The 24,052-nt window shown below is 40.3% G+C and overlaps 1 protein-coding gene across 20 annotated transcripts in view; it reads left to right on the top strand.

Moving 5' to 3' along the window:
• Ncoa6 (nuclear receptor coactivator 6) overlaps positions 1 to 24,052 on the top strand; it is a 70,713-nt gene that overhangs the window by 25,315 nt on the left and 21,346 nt on the right. For 9 of the 20 annotated variants that reach the window (XR_015680418.1, XM_087646588.1, XM_087646560.1 and 6 more), the window contains 8 exon segments: positions 2,423 to 2,524; positions 5,088 to 5,367; positions 8,927 to 9,082; positions 12,980 to 13,102; positions 14,460 to 14,588; positions 15,515 to 16,384; positions 18,284 to 18,430; positions 22,005 to 23,121. Coding sequence is in view for 19 of the 20 variants with exons in the window: in XM_087646588.1 (XP_087502714.1) it covers positions 5,133 to 5,367; positions 8,927 to 9,082; positions 12,980 to 13,102; positions 14,460 to 14,588; positions 15,515 to 16,384; positions 18,284 to 18,430; positions 22,005 to 23,121 (2,777 nt within the window). In the remaining variant the exon portion in view is untranslated. 20 annotated transcript variants of the gene reach the window in all.

The following is a 24,052-nucleotide window of genomic DNA, read 5'->3' as shown; positions in this document are numbered from 1 at the left end:
GCACGTGCCTTTAATTGCAGTAGGCCAAGGCAAGTGGATCTCTGAGTTCAAGGCCAGGCTGGTCTACAGAGTGAATTCCAGTGCAGCCAGAGCTACACAGAGAAACCCTGTCTCAAAAACAAAACAAAACAAAACAGAAATTTATACTATGATGAACAAAATCTTGGCCAAAATAATCTCAGTTAGCAATCCTTTTTTGTTTCTGATTTGTGCTTCTATGGCCTGTTGTTTGTTGTTTTCCTAGGGAGGGGGGAATAAAGGGTTGGCTTTTTGATATGGTTTTTGTATGTAGTCCTGGCTTTCCTAGAACTCAATCTGTAGACCATGCTGGCCTCTAAAGGCATGTACCTCCACTGCCTGGCTCGTCATCTTCCTTCTTTCTTAAGTTAACTAGTTACATAACTTTAAAATACTTTTCCAATATAAAAGTATTGGAGCTGGGTATGGTAGCACATGTCTGTAATAACAGCACATGAGAAGTTGAGATAGGAGGATTGCAGAGAATTCATTGGCAAACTTGGATACAGAGTCACAACCTGCCTCATATTTTTTTTAATAATTTACCTGTTTACTTTTATTTTCTTGTAATTTTTGTATTGTTTTATTTTATTAACTTGAAACAGTGTCTCATCTAATGCAACCATCAGACTCTCTTTGTTCCTGAGAGGCCTTGAACTACTGATCCTCCTTCCCTGAGTGCTCCCTCCCTTCCAAGTGCTGAGATACCAGCCTGAGCCACTGGGTCTGACCCTTTCATAGTTTTTCGAGTAAGGGTCTTGAATCATAGCCCAGAATGTCCTTTCATTTGTGCCCTTCTTGCCTGTGCTTCCTGAGGGCTGATTGCAGGCATACCCTGTCAGTGTCTGCTCTTTTTCTCTTTTCTCATTGAGTTTTAGTTTACTCATGTATTCATTTTGCTTCCTTTAGCTCATTATTAACTCATTCTAACGACTTTTTTCTAACTTTGAGTCAGCTATTTAAGTTATTTACTTCCCCCATACCTCATGTAGATATTTTATGGCTATTAATTTTCTTCCTCATTAATTCGCCTGTATTCTTGAGTTCCTATAGTTGTGTTAATTTATAGTTTTCTAGAAATTTTGCATTTCTGCTTGGTATTTTTTTCTTAACCTGAATCCATAGGTTTTGCTGTTGCTGTAAAATAGAATTCTGTTTGTTGGTTTTGAGTTAATCATTTTAGTGTGTTGTTCTAAAGTATTTGAGTATTCTATTGTTGAAGATGTATTGAGATTTTTTTCCTTATTGCCTAACTTTATAAAGTACCTTTTTCTTTAATTAAAAAAGCAGTTAAAGAATAGTTTTTTATTTATTGGCTACTAGTACATATTCATCTAAAGTTTCAAAATTATAAAAATCAATATTGAGCTCATAAGATAGTTCCTGAGGGTAGGAACACTTGGTCATCAAGCCTGAAGACCTAAGGTCAATCCCCAGGATAGTAGAAGTGAAAAGCTGATTCTCAAAGTCATCTTCTCACCTCTGCACATGGTGACATATGTATGCATGTGTGCACACATTAAATAAGTGTTTCAAAGATTTTAATTGGATATGTGGCAGTAACAGAACTATGACACCCGAGTTAAAGATGTTATAGTCTGATACTATCTTATTAAGATAGATCATTTTTTTCTGAAGCATGACAAAATAATAAATTTTCCATGTATAATTTGTATGTTTGCCATAAACAATGCTTTAGAATGTAAACTAAAATTAAAACAAGATATTATGAATAAAATAGGGAAAAACTTATACTTTATGAATTTTAAAAATAAATTTGAAATTATGTTAGAAGATGTGAGTTGTGAGTTTCGTATTTAATGTGAATAGAAAATATTCTGTGGGACTGGACAGATGCTCAGATGTTAAGAGCTCTGGCTTCTCTTCCAGAGGACCTGGGTTGGCTCTCAGCACTGATAATGGTGGCTCACAACCATCTGTAACTCCAATTCCAAAGGATTCGACATCCTCTTCTGGTCTCCATAGACACCAAACACACATGTGATAAAAATATATACATACAAGGAACACACCCATACACATAAACAAATCTTTTAAAATTTGTAAAAAGAAAAATATTTGTCTCCAAATATCTGTAGGCAGTTTCCTTTGGCAGGGTTAGGAATAAAACTCCGGAAAGTGCTAGAATTTCCAGTTCTGTGGTTCGTACATGAAACTGGTTTGGGTTCCTGACTTTTGCTTCTACATTTTACATATGGGATGAGGCATGTTTTAAGATTTCTAGTGAAAACTGATTTGACAATCTCTAGAGTTTACATATTGACTTTGTTGTTCATATTTTTAATCTTACATTTTTATCATTCTCTCTCTCTCTCTCTCTCTCTCTCTCTCTCTCTCTCTCTCTCTCTCTCTCTCTCTCTCTGTCTTTATCCCTTTCTAAAAGAACTCTGATTTGGCTGCTACTTTGACATATAAGCCCTGAAGATGCCACCGTGCTTGGACTTAGAGGATGATCTGGATAAGTGAGAAAAGTTAAGGCATTTTGGTAAGTGAGACTTTATGTAAGAGAACCCTTTTTGGGTTTTTTTTTTAGTCTAACTTTTTGGGTTTTCTTTTATTTTAAATTTAATTGTTTTATATGTACTGTATATTTTGCATTCTTGTATATCTGTATATCATCTTATTCATAAAGTTCCCAAGGGGACCAGAAAAGAGTGACAGATGCCCTGGAACTAAGGTTACAGACAGTTGATAACCTTCATGTAGATTCTAGGAATTGAACCTGGGTTCAAGCCAGAGCCATCTCTCCTAATTCTCCTGATTTCTTTCCCAGCGTATTATTAGTAGATAGAGAACCTAGCAATTTATTTTTATTTGCGTGTGTATTTGTGGGTGCCCGTGGAGTCACGTGGGTGCCACGTGAAAAGGATATCAGATCCCTATAGCTGGAGTTCTGGGCAAGGTTGTGAGCCGCCAGACATGGGAACAGACTTAAGATCTCCAGAAGAGCACTGAACTGCTGAGCCGTCTCACTAGCCCTGCTACTGGCTTTTCTATGTCAGTTTTGTATCCCTGATATTTTCTCGAAAGAAAGTATTTACTACCTAACTCTTAAGAGTGATCTTGGGGTTGGGGATTTAGCTCAGTGGTAGAGCGCTTGCCTAGGAAGCGCAAGGCCCTGGGTTCGGTCCCCAGCTCCGAAAAAAAAGAACCAAAAAAAAAAAAAAGAGTGATCTTGTGAAGTTCTTAGTATCTTATAAATATATGGTCATATCTGTAAGTAGGAGTGATTTGACTTCTGCCTTGCCTGTTTCTATGCTTTTTACTTACTACAAGCACTAGCGAGGAGTGACATGATCACACATACTTTTATTTTATAGTTTGCACACACCTTTAATTCCAGCACTGCAGAGGCAGAGGCAGGTGGATCTCTATGATTTCAAGGTCAGCAAAGTCTACATAATAGGTTCCAGAACAGCAGAGCTATGTAGAGACCCTGTCTCAAACCACTGAGCCGTCTCTCCAGCCTCCATATCTTATTTCTGTTGCATGTGCATGTGCCACCAAGAGGTACAGAGGCCACCAAACAACGTACAAGAGGTGGCTGCTTCTCTGTTTCCTCCACATACCTTCTGGACATTAAACTTGAATCATCAGGCTTGGCTACAAGTGTCTTTACACACCAACCCATCTCACCAGCCCTCATTGTATGTTAGCCTTTTTTTTTTTAAGGTTATATCCCTTTGGTTCAATTTTGGTAATTCATATATTGATAAAAATACCCATTTCTTTCTGTTTTAACAACTTATTGGAAGTTTTCAAAAATTCCTTAATGATCCTCTTTGAATTTAGTCTATGTAAGCATTATGTATATATAATGTATGTTCTGTATAGATACTTCTCTTTTTTGAGGCCAAGCCTCTTGTATCCCAAACTGTCCTTAAACTCCCTTTTAGCCAGATATGATCTTGTATTTCTGAGATCCTCCTGCTTCCTTCCATCTTCCGTGTGCTGGAATTACAGGTTTGTATCACTGTGCCTGCTTTATGCAGTGCTGGGGATCAACTCCGGGCTCTGTGCATGTTAGGCAAGCTCTATATCAACTGAGCTGCACCTTTAGCCATCTAATTTTCTTAATTTGTGTCTATTTATTTTGGTTAATTTGGTTATCAAAGGACTCTTCGTTTCATTAATCTTTTATATTTTTGTTTTAATCTATTTTATTAACACCTAACATTTATTTTGTCTTTCCTTTTTTTAAAAAAAATGTCTAAACATGTATTTACTTATTGTTTGTGTGAATGGGCTTAGTGTGTGTTTTAAGTTAGACAACAACTTGCAGTTTAATTCTCTCCTTCCACAATATGGATCTCAGAGAGCAAACTTAGCATCAAGCTTGGTAGCAGTCGCAGTTGCCTGCTAAGCCATCTCACCAGTCCTCCTATGTTTTTTGAGACAGTCTCAGGTGCCCAGGCTTAGAAATTGCATTCACTGCTTAACCATCTCATCAGTCTGTTATGGCTTTCCAGCTACTGAGTTTGGTTTGGCTTATTCTTGTTTTACCAAGACCCTGGCATATATCATTAGGTTATTTTTCTTTCTGTTCCTACTTTGAATTGGTTGCTAAATACCCACAGTTTGTAGGCCTTCTCAAGACTTGGTCTTTCTCCCGCTAAGCAGCAGCTTTTTTAGCCTTAAAAAAATCTTTATATTATTTGTTTACTTTTAATGTTATTAGAATTTTTAAAATGCAGCTGGAGAGGAAGTATAATTATTTTATAAAGGATTTTCTGGGTGCTGTTGTTTGAGACCAGAACTGAACTCTGCAGCCCAGGTGTGCTCAACTTGTGATGTCCCTGCTGAGACTTTAGGTGTGTGCTGCGAACACTCAGGTCCGTTCATTCTCCCGTGACACTTTGTATATTCCTCCCAATATTCTAGTCTTACCAAAAATGTAGCAAATGGCATTACGAAAGAAAATTTTATTTAGTAAATAAATTGCATCTTTTATAGAAGTATAGATGATATATTTACTAAAATGATATGTTGAATATGTAATGATGTTATAATACTCTGCATCCTCTCCTCTTTTTTTTTTTTTTTTGAAGGTTTTCTTACTGTTCACTTTGCATATACTTCTGGACTAATACACCATGGTTTTGGATGACCTTCCAAACTTTGAAGACATCTATACTTCCTTGTGTTCATCAACAATGGGAGACTCAGAGGTGGAGTTTGACTCTGGACTAGAAGATGATGACACAAAAAGTGATAGTATTTTGGAGGATTCTACAATTTTTGTAGCCTTCAAAGGAAATATAGATGATAAAGACTTCAAATGGAAACTGGATACAATCTTACAGAGTGTGCCCGGCTTGTTACACATGGGTAATTGCGTTAGCTTTTGCCTCCTTCTTGTTGCTGTGTGCTTTGACAGTTTCCTGCCTACAGCCATGATGCTGGGATTACAGGGTTAGGCCACCATGCCTGGTTTGAAAAGTTTCTAGTAAAGTGTAACTGTATTGTAATTAAACAGTTTTTAACTATATTAACATTTAAACTAGTATGAAGACACCTGATGTGTGCAGAGCACAGATGGCTTTCAGTAATGATCAGATTGGAAGAAACTTTGGTGTCTCTGCCCTGTGGAACCAAGAGCCAAAGTTTTTCGGCGTGTCCAAATGTCATGGAACAGCAGTAGGCCTAACTCTTGGAGCTTGTTTTTACCTTCTCTGATTTCGCTAGGTACCTATAGCTTCCCACACAGCTCATTTAGCCTTTCTCTGGGCCACAGTTTCCTTCTTTAAGAGCACTTTAACTAAACATAGCCTAAGCACTTTTAGAGTTTGTGAGTATATTAATCCCACTGCCTTAGCAAGTGGTCTGTTTTGTTGTTTTACATTAGAACAAGTAAATTCTTTGTTCATATTTAGTATCTAATCGTGTAAGAGCTGGAATGGGCTTAAGTGGCATATAGAAACACTGTCTATAGATAACTGGATTTTGAGAAAGCATTTTCCATAAAGCCAATTTATTAATATTGAAAGATGTAATTTGAGCAGTGGCATGCGCCTTTAATCCCAGTATTTGGGAAACACAGGCCAGCCTTTGTCTGGAGTTGCCGGATATCTTTTATTTCCTTTCTTGTCTGTAAAATGTATTTATAAACAGTACTACCTCAGTTTACTTTGTAAATCTTTAATTGTAAAATACATATAATAGTTTGCCATATTCACAATTTTTATATATGGCTCAATGACACTTAAATACAATTAAAATATGCAACAATTACTAGTAGCATTTTTATAACTCTTATAAACTTCCCATTCCCTACCTACTCAAGCCCTTAATAAGCACCATTGTACTTTTTATGATTGTTTTTTAATTTAAAGTATTAGATTTATTTATGTATATGGTATTTTGCCTACATGCATGTAAATGCACTACATGCATGCAGTGCCCATAGAGGCCAGAAGAGGGCATCGTATCTGCTGGAACTAGAGCTACAGCCATTTGTGAATTGCCATGTGTATGCTTAGAATTGAACCTCAGACCTCTGGAAGAGCAGCCATTTCTCTAACTCTCCAGCCCCCTTTCTTTATTTTGAGTACTATTATTTACCTCATATAAGCAGAATTGTGTATCTTTATGACTGCTTTATTTCATTTAACATAATGTTCTCAGTGTTTGCCCATGCTGTAGCACATGATAGGGTTTCCTTCCTGTTTCAGGCCAAATATCCCACAGAATGTATGTATGTATATTCTGCATTTCACTTACTGTTATCTGTTGCTGGGCACTTGGATTACGTCCGTGCTTTAGCTACTATGACTAATGCTACTGTAAATGTGGATATACTCTTCCAGATCCTGCTTTCAATTCTTTGGTCTGTATACTTAGAAATAAAAGTGCTATACTATATTGCTGGGGCCAGCCCTGACATTCAGGTTCTGAACAGCATCGGCCAAAAGCCAAAGGCTGATGACCTCTGGCCTTCTAACTCTCTCTTACTGTTTTGGGAGCCAAAAGCTGATTACTTTGGGCAATTTCATAGGGAAGGAAGAAGAAAGAAAGAAAGTCAGGCATGCACACGTATACACGCACACAGTTTGGCTGGGCCTAAACATCTGTCTCATCAATTTCACAAGTGCACGTGCATACTTACATGCATACACATATACTACATACGTATGTACAAGTATACATACATATATACATGTATATACATTTGGTGAATGGGGCAAAACCGCAAAAAGCCATACTTTATTTTTTCTTTCCACCTTTTTATGCCTTCTTAGACGAAAGTTCTTTATAAAATTACCTCACAGAAAAAATGTTACACAAAAGGGAGTTACAGAAGGATGTCTATAGTAAGTTCAGAGCAGTGTTTCATTCTGTAAGCTCATTATAAGTTCAAAGCAACAGTTTCCCATGGCCTCGCTTTACCATAGAGCACACTGTCTTCATCCTTGGACCTGACCTACAATGAATGGTTTTCCTTGATCACAAATCTGTCCTAAGCCGATTTCTCTTCTCAGTGTAATTTATGAAAGCTTATGGTATTCCTTATTCTGCAGCCTTTACTTACAATTCTATGAAGGGGGGCACATTCTATTTTTGATTCTAACACTAAAACTATCTCCTTAAACATTCTTTCTAAAACTATTTGAATTTTATAAAGTCATTAATTCATAAAAGTTCCATCTTCATGTTGATCTGCAGGAAATTTGCCCAATAGGGTGGGCTGATGCCCAAGAGTCATTAGCTATGTAATAATGGCAGGAAAGGCACATCAGCAGTGAGAACCAACCCTGGGACAAAGTCTCTGGGGCTGTGCCTCCTAGAGTAACCCATCACAGCCATGCAAAATGGTGGCCATCTCCAGGAAGCTCACTTGATTGCCATAGACTTTCCTAGATGGCTTCTGTCATTGTATAACTCTTTTTTTTTTAAATTATTTATTATATAAGTACACTGTAGCTGTCTTCAGACACACCAGAAGAGGGCATCAGGTTTCATTACAGATGGTTGTGAGCCACCATGTGGTTGCTGGGATTTGAACTGAGGACCTCTGGAAGAGCAGTCAGTGCCCCTAACTACTGAGCCATCTCTCCAGCCCCTGTATAACTCTTTTTTAACTCCTCACCATATAGTAGTTGTACCATTTGTATATTCTCATCATTAGTGCACAGGGTCCCCAATTTCCTCATATCATTGTCAACATTTGCTATATTCTATTTTTATAATAATCACCCTAGTGATATAGTATATAGCCATTTGATACTGGTTTTTGTTTTTGCTTTTTGTTTTTTTTTTTTTTTAAATGCACAAAATCATTAAGAAGTCCAGTGTTTCAGGCCAGGCAGCAGTGATGCACACCTTTAATCCCAGCACTTAGGAGGCTGAATCAGGTTGATCTCTGTGAGTTCGAGGCCAGCCTCATCTATAGAGTGAATTCCAGGAAAGCCAGAGTTACACAGAGAAACACCATCTCAGGAAAAAAAAGTTTAATGTCTCTACTTTTTTTCTTATGTGCCTGTCCCTTTGTTGCCACATCCAAGAAATCACTGACAAGTCCAAGGCTTGTCAGATATTTTCTTCTAAGTGTTTTAGGTCTATGTTTAAGTGTTTGTTCCATTTTTAATTAATTTTTGTACATGGTATTAGGATATTGCATGTGGACACACACTGTGCCCAGAGTAAGTTAGCTTTTGTGCATTCTTAAGAATATGTCTAGAGGTTTGTATAGGTTTTAGAATTGCAGATGCCAAATGTTTTTCTGTCCTAGAGGAAGCTGACTTGTCAGAATGTATGTTTCCTTCCTGTGTTTGCTTACTTCAGTGGACTCTGCTCTTATTTAAGATATGGATTTTTGTTTTATCTTTGGTTGCTCATTCTCAAATGCTTTCACAACTGATCATGTTATTCTCTTTCCTTCATGACCAAGAATCCAGCAAGCTGAAGGTACAGAAAGTGGAGCCCTGGAACAGCGTGCGAGTCACATTCAACATCCCCCGGGAAGCAGCAGAGCGGTTACGGATCCTGGCTCAGAGCAACAACCAGCAGCTTCGGGATCTGGGGATTCTCTCCGTTCAGATTGAAGGTCCTTTGCTTTGCCATGTGCCCATCCGAATCAAAGTACAATAACAGTAGAACCCTGCAGAGTTCCCGATGCTGCCCTGTCTGTCTCTCTGCGCTCACGTTTGAGACTCTCAAGCACCTGTACATCCTGTGTTTCATGTTTCAGTACCTTAGAATGAAAACGGGTTGAGGGTGTTGCCGGAGCCTGAACGCTCAGGCCTTTGGCTCTTCTGCCTTCAGTCTTAGACTTTGATCTTACTTGTACCCTGCACTGAACTGATTTGTCTTTGAAGAATGTTTAATTTTAATTGCTTTCCTTTAGTGAATAATTTTAATTTTTCCTTTGTTCATTTAGTGGATTAGGGAGTCCTAAACAGTTCTTTTGTAACTGTTTATCACTGGACTGACCCTCTGAATGTAAGAATATGCTTATTCTAATATTTATAACATCCAGATTAGAGCCTTTCTGTTGCTTACTGCTTGTTTACAGAATATAGGCCGAATTCTCTACTGTGCTCTCAGGGCTTGCGTAGTCTGAAGTCTCCCTTCGTCATATAGCCTTATGCTAGTCATTTCCCTCCCAGCTCGCTGTTCTCCATCTCTTCCATTTTCCCTCGGTCCTTTGATCACACAGTCCTCCCTTTTGTAGAGCATTTGCAGTCACTGCCTGGGGATGGTACACTGCTCTTATCTTTCCAGTCTCCAGGTTGATCTTTTCAGCCTTAAGTCTCTGGCTGAGTCTGTTGCTGTGCTCTAACAAAAACCCCTTTCTCTCAGATCATTTATCTCACCCTTTACTGAGGTCCATCATTTGGTTCTGTTCATTTCCCCATGTACTGTAAGCCCTAATAGGAAAGGAGTCATGTCCGGGTTTGTTCTGCTGTGTGTCTGAATTGCCTGAGCCACATAGTCTCTTTAGTAAGCTTGTCACAGGAAAGCCAGGACATATAATAGCATTACTTTGCTTTAGCACCTGGTATATAATTATAAATAAAATATGCCCCTTGCTGTTATAAACTCAAGTGAGCCCATGATATTATTTAATAAGAGGAACAACTCTATGATTGATATGAATCAAATTTATAGTACATCAACTATGGGCAAATACAAGAATTTCTTTTTAAAAATAATTTTTATATATTTTATTTGTGGGGGTGGGAGGTCAGAAGATAACCCATGGGAGCCAATTACCTTCGTCCACCATGTGGGTCCTGGGGATCAATTCCAGTCATTAGGCTTGGAAGCAAATGCCTTTACTCTCTGAGCTATCTCGCTGGCCCTACCTTGTGCTTTGAGACAGTCTTTCACTCATATCTAGGACCTGCCAATTAGGCCAGGTTGCTGGTCATTAGACTTCAGTGGTCCTCCTTCCTCTGCCTTATGTGGGGTACAGGTATGCTCCACTGCACCGTGCCAGGCTCTTTAAAATGGGTACTAGGAGTCAAATTCAGTTCCTGAGCAATCACTTTACCAACTGAGCTGTCTCCCTAGCCTCCTGGAATAGAGAACTTCTAAACAAGGAGTGATATTACTTGATGCCATTGCAAAACTCTTGCGCTTGGGAAGCAGGGTAAAGTAGCTTATACTTATAATGCCAGCACTACAGAGGCTGAAGTAGGAGGACCGCTACAAAGTTAAAGCCAGCCTAGACTACAGAGTAAGTCCTGTTGTTTAAATAAGTAAATAAAGACACCTTCTACTCAAAAAAGGGGGAAAAAACCTTCTGCTCAAAATTTCTTAACAAGCTTAATAAATTGCTAGTTCTTTTTTTTTTTTTTTCTTTTTTTTCTTTTTTTCGGAGCTGGGGACCGAACCCAGGGCCTTGTGCTTGCTAGGCAAGCGCTCTACCACTGAGCTAAATCCCCAACCCCAAATTGCTAGTTCTTTACCAATGGTAAAATCTCCAAAACCCATACTTTATTGGACTTTCACGCTTGGTTCCTAAAAAGCGAGTCAGAGTATTTGACAGGCTCTGATGATCCTCCTTTATTGGTAGGACGTTGTTCCCTATGACCAGCTAGCCCATCCCCTGGGTAAACTTTACACAGGAAGCTCCATGACAGGACAGAGCAAGGTACCTACCTCCTTTATAGCTTCCTGCTTTACCTTCAAACTGGAAACCAAGATGCTAAGATATGAACGGAGTTGGGGCATATAATCCTTCCAACTCCCAAGTGATGGGACAGCTATCTTAGCTCTCCCCAAGGTGTTAAGTGTCTTCTGTGGAAGGTACTATAGCAGTCAAAATTGTGGACTAAGGGCAAGAAGCACTTATTTTGGCAGCTGTTTTTCTTCTTCTTTTTTTTTTATTCCTTTCTTTTTTGTTTTTTTGTTTTTTTTTGTTTTGTTTTGTTTTGTTTTTTGGGATAGGGTTTCTCTGTGCCACAGTCTCAGCTGTCCTGGAATTTGCTCTATAGGTCAGAATGGCCTTGAACTCACAGAGATCCACCAGCTCTGCCTCCCGAGTGCAGGGATTAAAGGTCTGAGCTATCTTGCCTGGCTCAGCAACTGTTTTCCATTAGGCCAAGTAAGATTTAAATTTTCATAACTAGAGAGACAGCTCAGCAGTTAAGAGCACTGACTGCTCTTCCTGAGGTCCTGAGTTCAAATCCCAGCAACCACATGGTGGCTCACAACCATCTGTAATAAGATCTGATGCCCTCTTCTGGTGTGTCTGAAGACAGCTACAGTGTACTCACATACATAAAGTAAATAAATCTTTTAAGTTTCCTTAGAAACTGTTTAATGAAACAATTCTAGTATCCTACCTACATTTGAAGCTCAAATGAGCCATCTTGAGATGGCTCAGATTTAAGAATACTTGTTACTCTTGCAGACCTGGGTTTGGTTTCCAGCACCCACTCACAACCATCATAATTCCAACACTTTCTCTCTGACTTCTTCGTGTATTATATGCATGTGATACATATACATACTTGGAGGCAAAAGTCTCACTTAAAATAAGTCCTAAAAACAAATACAGGAGATGCAGTCAGTGCATTGGCATGGCACGTGCTTGCCATGTACAAGGATTCAGTCCCCAGCACGGCCCGTTAGAAACACTGAAATGTTCTTACCTTTTGTCACAGAGGTAATTAGGAGAGACTTCTCTGTTTGCCATTACATGACATCTCTACTACAAGGCTGTAGGGACCTTTTTGTTCTGTGTGGCCGAGCACAATCTTGAACTTCTGATCTTTCCTCCACCTCTGAGGTGCTTTGATCACAAACATGTTCTAACACACTAGGTTTGTGCAGTACTGGGGACAAACCTAGTGTTTTGTGCATGCTAAGCAAGGACTGTGCCACAGACTTATAGTCACAATACCTGAAAACTTTTTTATAGTGTAGTTATTGCAAGAAAATGGTAATTTCCTCACAAGTCCTCCAGGGTCTCTCCACCTAAGTATTACAGTGTCCATACTATCCTGCATACTTCTTTCCACATACCTCTTATCTCCTAATTATAAACTCCCAGAAGGGAGTGGGGAATTTTGAGTTTCCGAGTCTCTTCCTATTCTCCACTTGTTCCCATCCTGCCCCTGCTCCTACCCACAGTTTGTGGGCCAGTTTTGAAAATAAGTGTTGAGACTTTGAAGCCCTCTGACACTAAGCAACTTCGTTAGTGATTGCGGTCGCCTTGTGCTTGTTAAGCTGGAACATGCCGCATAGACTAGGACTTCAGTTTCCTGTAATTCCCGCGTTCTGGAGGGCGAGGCTCAAAGTCATGAGTTCAGAGCTAGACTGAACTGTATATAGTAAGGCTTAGGTTAGGTTATAATACTGAGCTAGCCTTTTTTATAGTAGTAAACATAATTCTTCAAAATCAGAAAAAAGTAATTTTTATGTAACTGTCTTTAAACTAAATCTGCATTTTACTCTGACTATTTTCATTTTGTAATTTTACTGTCATTTTCAGGGGAAGGTGCTATCAACCTGGCTTTGGGTCAGAACCGAAGCCAAGACGTGAGAATGAATGGACCCGTGGTATCTGGAAATTCCGTTAGGATGGAGGCAGGATTTCCCATGGCAAGTGGTCCAGGTGAGACCTCCTACTCATTTTGTGTAAATTTTACCAGTTTCCTTTTGGGAGCTTGATTTCTTACAGTACTGAGTCTTGCCATGTAGATGAGATATAGAGCGTGCTCACTTCTATTTCTTAGAACAATGACAATGACAATTCTCAGAGAGGTAGCAGTGACAGAGCCTGAGGTGATGGATTTATTGTCTTTGGCCTGAAAGTCTGGTGAACACTGAGTCATGGAGTAAACATTTATTAAGTACCGAGTATATGATAAGACCTATGCTAAACGTTGGAAATAGAAATGAGTAAAACATTTTCCATCTTCAAGCAGAGGCAGGTGGATATGAGCCAGCAAGGTCTGTATAGCAAGTTCTAGGCCAGCCAAGGCTACATATGAGATCTTACCTCAAACGAAAGAAAAAAATTGAGGACAGAAGTGAGTGAATTAAAAACTATAAGGAACAGCACCATCTGTTTCTTTATAAAGAGCGACTAAGCTGGGGTGGAGGAGCTCCACTGAGGCAAAGTTTACCCAGCAGGTACAAAGCCTGGGTTCAGTCTCAAACACTGCATAAAACCCCGCCTATTGATCCATGTTTATAATCTGAGCAGTTGAGGAGTGGAGGCAGGAGGATCCCGAGTTCAAGGTCGTTTTCTACTATATAGTAAGTTTGATGCCAGCCCAAGCTACACAAGACCCTGACTCAAAGAAGTGAATAATTCTGTTGAGAAAGGGACAACTAAAAGTGATTTTTAATATGGGAAGAGTTTAAAGAAACATATTCTTAAAGGATAAATATTACACTATGTAAATTAATTCTTAATATTAAAAAAAAAAACTGGAGTTAGATTGCACACCTGTAATCCCAGCATTTGAGAGGATGAGGCAGGAGTTTTTCCATGAGTTTCAGGCCAGCCTGGGCTATGTAACTCTGTCTCAAAATACAGGCAGAGGGGTTGGAGAGATGGCTCAGCAGTTGAGAATTGCCTGCTTTTTTGGAAAATCAGGATTCAGTGTCCAGCACCCACATAGTGGCTCATAACCATCTGTAACTAGTTCTAGGAGATCCAATACCTCTTCTGGTCTTCACAAATACCAGATATGTAAGTGGTGTACACACATATACGTGCAGGCAAAACATATATAAACAGAAAAACTTTTAAATCTAAAAATAGTTCTTAAAAGACAAATTTATATATTTTTTAATGTTTCTAAGGTATGTCACTAAAATAAAAATTATAAACTGAGTGTGGTAGCTGGCACATGTAGTCTCAGCCCTTCCTTAAGCAATTACTGTGACTTTCAGACAGTCTGGTCATCACACACACACGTGTGCCAACTCCAGAATATGATCTCAGGTGTTCTCTCTTCTAGGACTAATAAGAATGACAAGCCCTGCCACTGTTATGATGCCCCAGGGCGGGAACGCATCATCTTCCATGATGGCACCAGGCCCCAATCCAGAACTGCAACCCAGGACTCCTCGCCCTGCTTCTCAGTCAGGTAGTGTCTTCCGTCATTGGGAATTAAAGAAGCCGGCGTTACTTAACAGATATCATTGAGATTCAGCCACTGAGGCTGGATTCCTAACTAACTGCTCAGTTCCAAAATTACCATCAAGTCTCACAACTAAATGTCAATGTTTCTTCTCCGAATTTCTTGTTATTTTATCATCTATTCTCCAATGTTCCCAATGCTGTCCTAGTTAAGAGTTTCTATTGTTATGAACAGACACCATGACTACAGCAATTCTTATAAAGGAAAACATTTAATTGGGGCTAGCTTACAGGTTCAGAGGTTTAGAGCATGGTGGTATGCAGGCAAACATGGTACTGGAGAAGTAGTTGAGAGTTCTAGATCTGGATCAGCAGACAACAGGAAGAGAGACTGACACTGGGCCTGGCTTCAGTACTTGAAACCTCAAAGCCCACCCTTCATGACACCCCCTTTTTTCAACAAGGTCATGCCTCCTAATTATGTGCCACTCCCTATGAAGCTGTTCAGACTCCCCATTCAAACTACCATATATACCTTGGGATGCTTAGTTCTGTAAGATACACCATGACAGAATTTTGAAGTCATATGAATTTATTACATGCTTTTTAAGTTAACATGTTATATCACTAAGCTTCCTACAGTAAAGAAGAAATTTGTCTGAAGTCTGTCTAGCATTTCCCAAACCTAGTTGACTGTTTTATCTTGTTTTCCTATAACAATAATTGCTCAGAATAAAATTTTGAAAATGTTATCTATATTTTATGTTTGATTTACTAATGAGCCATAAGCTGTGTTTAAGGCAGGATTCCTCTTTGTAGCTGTTGTTTCTTAGAATATACTCATGGGTGGGTAATATCAGTGGGATCAGCAGATCCAAGCCAGCATGCTAAGATCTGGGTTGCAGTAGGTTAATTGTTACTATCCCCAAACAGATGCGATGGATCCACTTCTCTCTGGACTCCATATACAGCAACAGAGTCATCCCTCAGGATCTTTACCTCCAGCGCATCACCCAATGCAACCTGTTCCTGTGAACAGACAAATGAACCCAGCTAATTTTCCCCAGCTGCAGCAACAGCAGCAGCAACAGCAGCAGCAGCAGCAGCAGCAACAGCAGCAGCAGCAACAGTTGCAGACTAGACCTTTACAACAACATCAGCAGCAACAGCCACAGGGGATTCGACCACAGTTTACTGCTCCAACTCAGGTGCCTGTTCCTCCAGGCTGGAACCAGCTGCCTTCTGGAGCCTTACAGCCTCCACCAGCCCAGGGATCTCTGGGCCCAATGACTACAAATCAAGGGTGGAAAAAGGCTCCCTTGCCTAGCCCAATGCAAGCGCAACTTCAGGCAAGACCTTCCTTAGCCACGGTACAGACACCTTCTCACCCTCCCCCTCCTTATCCTTTTGGCAGCCAACAAGCCTCACAAGCCCATACAAACTTTCCTCAAATGAGCAACCCAGGCCAGTTCACAGCTCCTCAGATGAAGAGCTTGCAGGGAGGACCCTCCAGGGTCCCAACCCCCCTGCAACAGCCCCACCTCACCAACAAGTCTCCTGCCTCCTCACCCTCCTCCTTCCAGCAGGGATCCCCTGCATCCTCCCCAACGGTTAACCAAACTCAGCAGCAGATGGGACCAAGGCCACCTCAAAATAACCCACTTTCCCAGGGATTTCAGCAGCCTGTCAGCTCTCCGGGTCGGAATCCTATGGTTCAACAGGGAAATGTGCCACCTAACTTCATGGTGATGCAGCAGCAGCCACCAAGCCAGGGGCCACCGAGTTTACACCCAGGCCTAGGAGGTGAGGAACACAAGCTGTCTGTGTTGGTAAATTTCCTGGAGATAGGCTTGAGTAGAATGTCAGTTTTTAGTATTAATGGAGGGAGTGAACCAAGGATATAAACATTTTGGTTTGTGGTAATGGTGATGACACTTGATATAATATAGTTACTTAATGTGCTTTACCTTGATATACTACGTAACATCTTACTGGTTAAATTGAAAATAGAGATGTTCATTTTGTTTCAAACTATTTTTACTTACTTTTGTACTAGTAAATTGAAATGTCCAGACCAAACATGTATTGTCTTAGTAATGTAAACTTCTCGTGTGTTGAAGGATTAAGACTATACAGTGAGCAGAAATGAGAGGATAAGTGCAGGTTTTATTGGGGACGGTGCCCTCCTACTTAGCAATCTTGATGATCCTACTTAGTGAGATAGTAAGCATGGTGTTTTTAAGTTTTATTAAAGTATTAAAGGGGACTAAGTTCAAAAATCATTACTTTTGTAGTTTTATAATGCCAATGCCTGCTCCTTAGAGAGGGAATTCCACTAGTTATACCTAAAGGAGATTTATTTATTTATTTTGTAAGGTGCCTCTTGTATGAAGAAAAAGCAATGGAGCTTAATGTGTGAGAGGTAAAACGATTCCAGTAAAACTTATCCATCTCCATGTTTATTATTTATTCTTATTAACCATGACCTCGTGCACATGACTGTGCTTGGAGCTTTTCAGTGAGGTATAGAGAGTTCAGTAAAGCTGCCATCCGATAAGCATATCCACCAAGACACCCATGGCCTACCCAGAAAAACCCTCACATCTTCAGTGGGCACACAGTAGGCATGCTCCCATGGTTCCTGGTGAAATTAAGTTGCTCATCAGTTCTTTCACTCTCTTATAGTTGAGTTTGCTCAAATATGGGCTCTAATATTACTTCTAAGATGTTTTTAGAAAATGTAAGAGCATTGCTGCTGCAGACGCGATTACTGATTGAGTTAAGAGGGAGCATGTAAATGGGGACTTGCTGCTGATGGAAGGACAAATGCATATTTGTCTACAGAGCGTCTACAGGGCACTAAAAATGTGGCCCTAATAAATTTGAAGTGAGCTTTAGGTATTATTTTCATAGAGCAGTTGATACCTCACGAAAGTGGTCTGGCCACATCAAGACCTGTGCTACACACACGAGTGGATCTGAGATTCTCTTTATTGCAAACTTGCTTTCTGAAAATAGGCCTTCCTAAAAGGATGTAGACTTGAGTAAGATTAGCTGAGAGCAGGGTTTCTGGTGCATAGCTATCAGTCACAGCAGATCTTAGGAGAGAAAGGCATACGTTGGTAACAGCCTCACTTTGAAGCTCCTGTTAACTCTTGTCTCTTCCAAAGAGACAAGCACGACACTGCAGGGAGGGAGGCTTTTCTGCAAAGATTGCTACTCATTTCTCTCAAAGGAAAAAAATTATTACCCATCTATCTTTAATTGGGACCCTACTCTTTCTTTTATAGCATTTCATATCAATTTGTTTGAGTATGAGAGAATTTAGCATACTCCTTTGGTGCCTGTGTTACAGTATGTAAATATCAGGGGTCCATTGTACTAAGAGAAAAGTGAGCCCTCAAACCTTTCTATGATATGGCCTCAGATCTTATGTAGGGAGCAGATTGCCATTTTTTCCTTGGCATGTTCTAAGTGTAAATTTTTTAGTATTTCCTTTTCATTTTGACAGTGTTCATGTAAGGGATTGTGTTGTTTTTTTTAACCATCTTTCCCAACCTTATTATTAAAGATCCTACCAGTGTGACAGAGAGAGCTAAGCCAGTGGAAACTCCATGCAGCTCATCCTTCCTTATTCATTCCATATCTCAGCAAGAGTATAAATTTGCTAGGTAACTGCCTTACTCATTGTTTTCTATTAAGGAATGCCTAAACGCCTCCCACCTGGCTTCTCAGCAGGACAGGCCAATCCCAACTTTATGCAAGGTCAGGTGCCTTCCACCACAGCAGCCACCCCTGGGAATTCAGGAGCCCTTCAGCTGCAAGCAAATCAAAGTGTCCAGCATGCAGGTTTGTTCACTTTTATTTAGCCACCTGTGTTGAGTGAGCATTGATTAGGTGGTAAATACCTTGAACGGCAATAGAGGTATAAAAATGAACAAGTCATGGTCTTTCTCTTTAATTTCATACACATAGGGGTGATGATATGAAAATGAAATTTGAAATATGGAAAATAAGTTATTTCTCAAGAATCAGGAAACACCTTTGGAAAGGAATTGAAACTTCATTTAGAACAGAAGTCACAAATACACGAGCGCATGCATGCACACATGCGCACAAGCACTTCCTTTTCTTTCTATAAAGGGCCAAATAGTAAGTAGCGTAGATCACTTGATGTGTATTGCAACTATTCAGTCTGCTTAGCGAGGGAATCGTCCTCCCAATTCTTAGCTGTTCCCGAACTAGCTATGTCTGACTTGCTGATCCTTACATTAGAACTCGCTCAGGCAAAAGACATTTCTAGGAAAGGAAACCATAAACTCATAGTTATGTAGTAGGTATATGGCATATTTGAACATCTTCAACACTTAAAATCTCTATATAGTACATAAATTCAAGTATGCAATGTGGTATTTTTCCAATTTAATCAGTACCAATAGTATAGTGTATATATAAGAAAGGGTGAAGAGGAAATAACATATAATATTTTGGCTAATAAGTACTCTTTGAAGCAGTTTTTAAAGCCCAAATTTGATGTTGCTTGGTTTCTTTTGGTTGCTTAGGAACTAAGTGACTAATCTTGCCTTTTCTCATTGAAGTTTGTACTCGGTTAGCTTAAATCCTGAACTCCCAATGTTCATTGTAAATTGCTTAAAGAATAGGGCAAAAGAATCTAGAGCCCACAGCAGGTTAAAGTGCTGTTCTGGCCTTGCCAGCAGAAGCATTTGTCTACACAGGCATCCTACACACACACACACACACACACACACACACACACACACACACACACACGCACACGCACGCACACACTCGCACACACTCGCGCACACACACACACACACACCACCACCACCACCACATCATATCACATCACATATGCATTCAATGATAATAAATAAGTAAAAAATTATTTTTTTAAGAAATAAAAATGAGGGACTAGAGATGGTTCAGAGTTTTAAAAGGCTTTTTGCTCTTCCAGAGAACCTGTGTTCAGTTCTCACCATCCATATCAGTGGCTCATAACTACCTGTAATTATGGCTTCTGAATATCGACACCCTCTTCTGCATCCATGGGCACGCACATACATGTGCCATTCATTCACGCAGATACATACACATAAATAAAAATAAAAAATTAAAAAGGAAAAGAACAAGGCTGGGCACAGTGGCACATGCCTGTAATCTCAGCACTTTAGGAGGGGAAGGTTGGAGGATTTCTCTGAGTTCGAAAACAGCCTGGCCAGCATAGTGAGTACCAGGGCTACATAGAGAGAGACCCTGTCTCCGGGAGGATGAGGTGGGTGGATTTTTGACTTAATAAAAAAAGCTCATATTGTCTCTTGAAGGATGAGCAAAGAATAGGACTATTTTATTTTTCCTATCTTCTAACATTAAATTACATTCCTGGTGAGAATTAGTGTTTTATAGGAAGTTTAAAATCATAAAATTCATAATCCTTGGGGCTGGAGAGATGACTCAGTAATTTTAGCACTGGTTGCTCTTCCAGAGGACCCAGGCTTACTTCCTAGTACCCACATGGAGGCTTACTCCAATTTCAGGGGATTCCACAGGCACCAAGCATGTATGTAGTATATAAACATATACAGGCAAAACACCGGTACACATAAAATAAAATAGTTTTTTAAAAATGTATAATCCTGGGGGTTGGGGATTTAGCTCAGTGGTAGAGCACTTACCTAGCAAGCGCAAGGCCCTGGGTTCGGTCCCCAGCTCCGAAAAAAAGAACAAAAAAAAAAAAAAAAAAAAAAATCCTATCTCGGGGTTGGGGATTTAGCTCAGTGGTAGAGCGCTTGCCTAGCAAGCCCAAGGCCCTGGGTTTGGTCCCCAGCTCCGGAAAAAAAAAAAAAAAAAGTATAATCCTTCCACCCTGGCACAACATTTATTTTTAAAGGAAGACTTCCATGTGCGCCTGTGTTTTCATCTCTCCATTTGGCCTGTTAAAGCAGCTCTCCTCTTGTCTGTCATTTTCTATTTTTCCTGTCTTAGTGCTCTGCTAACTTTTATTACTTCCTGAAGAAAATTGTTTTTTTTTTATGTTCTTGTCTCTTGCCTCTAAAAGGAACTTTTTATTGATACTACATCAGCACAAATTTAGTATCAATAACTGGATAACCCTAATTGTTATTGGATACTCAAATAATTGTTGCTTGGATGACTGTATACTTACTTATATATGCAGTGTTTCTGGAGTCCAAGTTTGACTTTATGAGGTTGGTTTAGAAAACCTTCCTGAAACTCAGGAAGAAGTATGCTTCTCTCTCAAGCTAGAGCATGGGCAGGTTTGTAACTTCATTAGGTTGACACTTTATAGCTCTTCTTTAAAGTTCTTCATTTTGGTTTTGGGTTTTTAAAAAGAGATAGGACATGGTTTGATTGGTAAAGAGCTTGGCTGTGGAAGCATGAAAACCACAGTTTGGATTGCAAGAACCCACATAAGCTGAGTGAGTGTGGCAGCTACCTATAATCCCAGGGAGTGGGAAGTAGAGACCTGCACAGACCACACATTCGAATGTGCATACACACGAACACACCATGCACATGTACGTACATACATCAAAAATGACAGGGGTAAAATGAACCACATGTGTATGTATGTATAGCTCAGTAGTAGGGTGCCTTCCTAGCATACAAGAGGCCTTAAGTTTATTGTTTTTATTCTTGGTGTTTTGAGATAAGATCTTACTATGTAGTTCAGGCTGCCCTTGAATTTATAACAGTTCTCTTGCCTCAGCTTCCTAGGTGCTAAGATTTCAGGCATCAGCCACTATGCCCAGCTGAGAAAAGTTTAAAGCCAAACATAGTGGTGCAGTTAAAAGCAGTGGGGCACATTGTTTCAGAGCAGCCTGCTATATAGTGAGGTCCAATCACAACAGAACATGTCAAATAAGCCAGATGGTTTCTCACTTGAAGTGGGGGGAGGTTTGTGAGTGTAACTCTGATAGACTTGATGCTAAGAATATGGAAGGCTGTGGGTTCAATGTCCAGTACCACAGTAAGATTTGGAGATAAAGCAATAGAGCTGGCCAGGCACCGACAGTACCTTTGGTTGAAAGAGAACTGAAAACAAGTCCCATGTGGTTCAGTAGGGACTGTCACAGAGTAGGATCACTAAACTTTTAGCATCCTCCCATTTCTAGGTCACTTAGTAGAAGTGCCCTTTCTAATGTTATCTCTGCGTGACTGTATAAGGATGAAGACGTTTTCCCTAGTGTGTGTGGTCATGGGAGATGTAAGCAGGTACCTCCATTCTGTACCTCCAGAGTCTAAACTACTCACAGAAAGTGTGTTAAACATGTACATTTATGTTGGTTATTACATACATGGATGATGGGTGCCTGTCTAAATGTAATTTGAGTATCTTAATATGATGATAATTTTTTATTCTTTGTTTTTATTTCTTAAGGTGGTCAAGGAGCTGGTCCTCCTCAAAACCAGATGCAGGTGTCTCACGGGCCACCAAATATGATGCAACCCAGCCTCATGGGAATTCATGGCAACATAAACAACCAGCAGGCTGGTAGCTCTGGGGTTCCTCAGGTGACCCTGGGCAGCATGCAAGGCCAGCCCCAGCAGGGCCCACCATCTCAGCTAATGGGCATGCACCAACAGATTGTGCCCTCACAGGGCCAAATGGCCCAGCAGCAAGGAACTTTGAACCCTCAAAACCCTATGATCCTTTCAAGGGCCCAGCTTATGCCACAGGGCCAGATGATGGTGAACGCTCAGAACCAAAATCTTGGACCTTCACCCCAAAGGATGACCCCACCCAAGCAGATGCTTCCCCAGCAGGGCCCACAAATGATGGCGCCACATAACCAGATGATGGGGCCTCAGGGGCAAGTGTTGCTCCAGCAGAATCCAATGATAGAGCAAATAATGACCAATCAGATGCAGGGGAATAAGGCGCAATTTAATTCTCAGAACCAATCCAACGTCATGCCGGGACCAGCACAGATAATGAGGGGACCAACTCCTAACATGCAAGGAAACATGGTGCAATTCACAGGACAGATGTCAGGACAGATGCTGCCTCAGCAAGGGCCTGTGAGCAACAGTCCATCTCAGGTTATGGGGATTCAGGGGCAGGTTCTGCGGCCACCAGGACCCAGCCCACACATGGCCCAGCAACATACTGATCCTGCTACTACAGCAAATAATGATGTCAACTTGTCTCAGATGATGCCTGATGTTAGCATGCAACAAACCAGCATGGTCCCTCCACATGTGCAGAGCATGCAGGGAAACAGTGCTTCGGGAAGCCACTTCTCAGGCCATGGAGTGTCTTTCAATGCACCATTCGGTGGTGCACCCAATGGAACTCAGATGTCTTGTGGTCAAAATCCAGGCTTTCCAGTAAATAAGGATGTAACGTTAACAAGCCCATTGTTGGTCAACTTACTGCAAAGTGACATTTCAGCAGGTCATTTTGGCGTAAACAATAAACAAAATAATACCAACGCGAATAAACAGAAGAAGAAGAAACCACCGCGGAAGAAGAAAAATTGTCACCAGGATCTAAAGTAGGTTATGATCCGTTCACTTCAACTCTGACTCATTTGTTCCTGTGTGGACATTTGTTGATAGATTTGGGGGGGAGGGTTTTACTGCACAGCCTTGGCTGTCCTGGAATTCACTATAGACCAGACTGGCCTCAAACTCATAGGCGCCATGCCTGCCTCTGTCTCTTGAGTGCTAGGAGTAAAAGTGTGCACCACTCCCTCAGCCTGAAAAGTGACCAGTGATACCCACTGCCATCCTATAGAGCACAGGTTTGAATGTTATGCTGACTGTTGGGAAACTCGGAGAACGTGTTTGGTGAAGCAAAACTGCCTGTGGAGACACCGTGCACCTAGCAAATAGGGGGAAAACGGTTGCATGTGTGCTTTTTCTCTTTTTAGTCTCTTACCATCCTTAAAAGCTTCAATCCATTTCCCTTATATAAAAGTTCCCCAAAGGACTTCTTTCATAAGACACAACAGGAAGGATAATTAACAATTATGTTTCATATCACAAAACTACATATTAAGTTATACTTCTGATTTTTGGCTAAATGTTTCCTGAGTGTTTGCGGTAGATTTTCAGCCTTTAATCCTAAAGTGAGTTCAGAGACATTATCAACAGGGAGCAGTGACTGACGAATATAAGAGTCTGAGATAAATTGCTAGGCCAAGTATGGTGGCTCACACTTGTTATCTCAACACTCAGGAAGCTGAGGCAGGAGCCTAGCTTGAGATACCTAGGGAGACCTAGGAGAGAAGGGGGAAAGACGGGATGGAAGGAACCAGAGATGGAAAGAAAACTCGAACAAGGGAGCTTGGTCTAAATGAGCTTAAATGATCAAACTAAAACCAGCTACCTTTATCCAAGCTTTTCTACAACATTCTTTGGTTTTAGCCTATTGTAGTAACTTGCTACTTCTTAAATCTTAAATATTAAAAATCAATCTCTATA

The sequence above is a fragment of the Rattus norvegicus genome, chromosome 3 (assembly GCF_021556685.1).
Source record: "Rattus norvegicus strain SHRSP/BbbUtx chromosome 3, alternate assembly SHRSP_T2T, whole genome shotgun sequence".
Lineage (NCBI taxonomy): Eukaryota > Metazoa > Chordata > Mammalia > Rodentia > Muridae > Rattus > Rattus norvegicus.
Note: the sequence above shows the minus strand (reverse complement) of the source record. Positions and strands in the feature narration are given on the sequence as shown.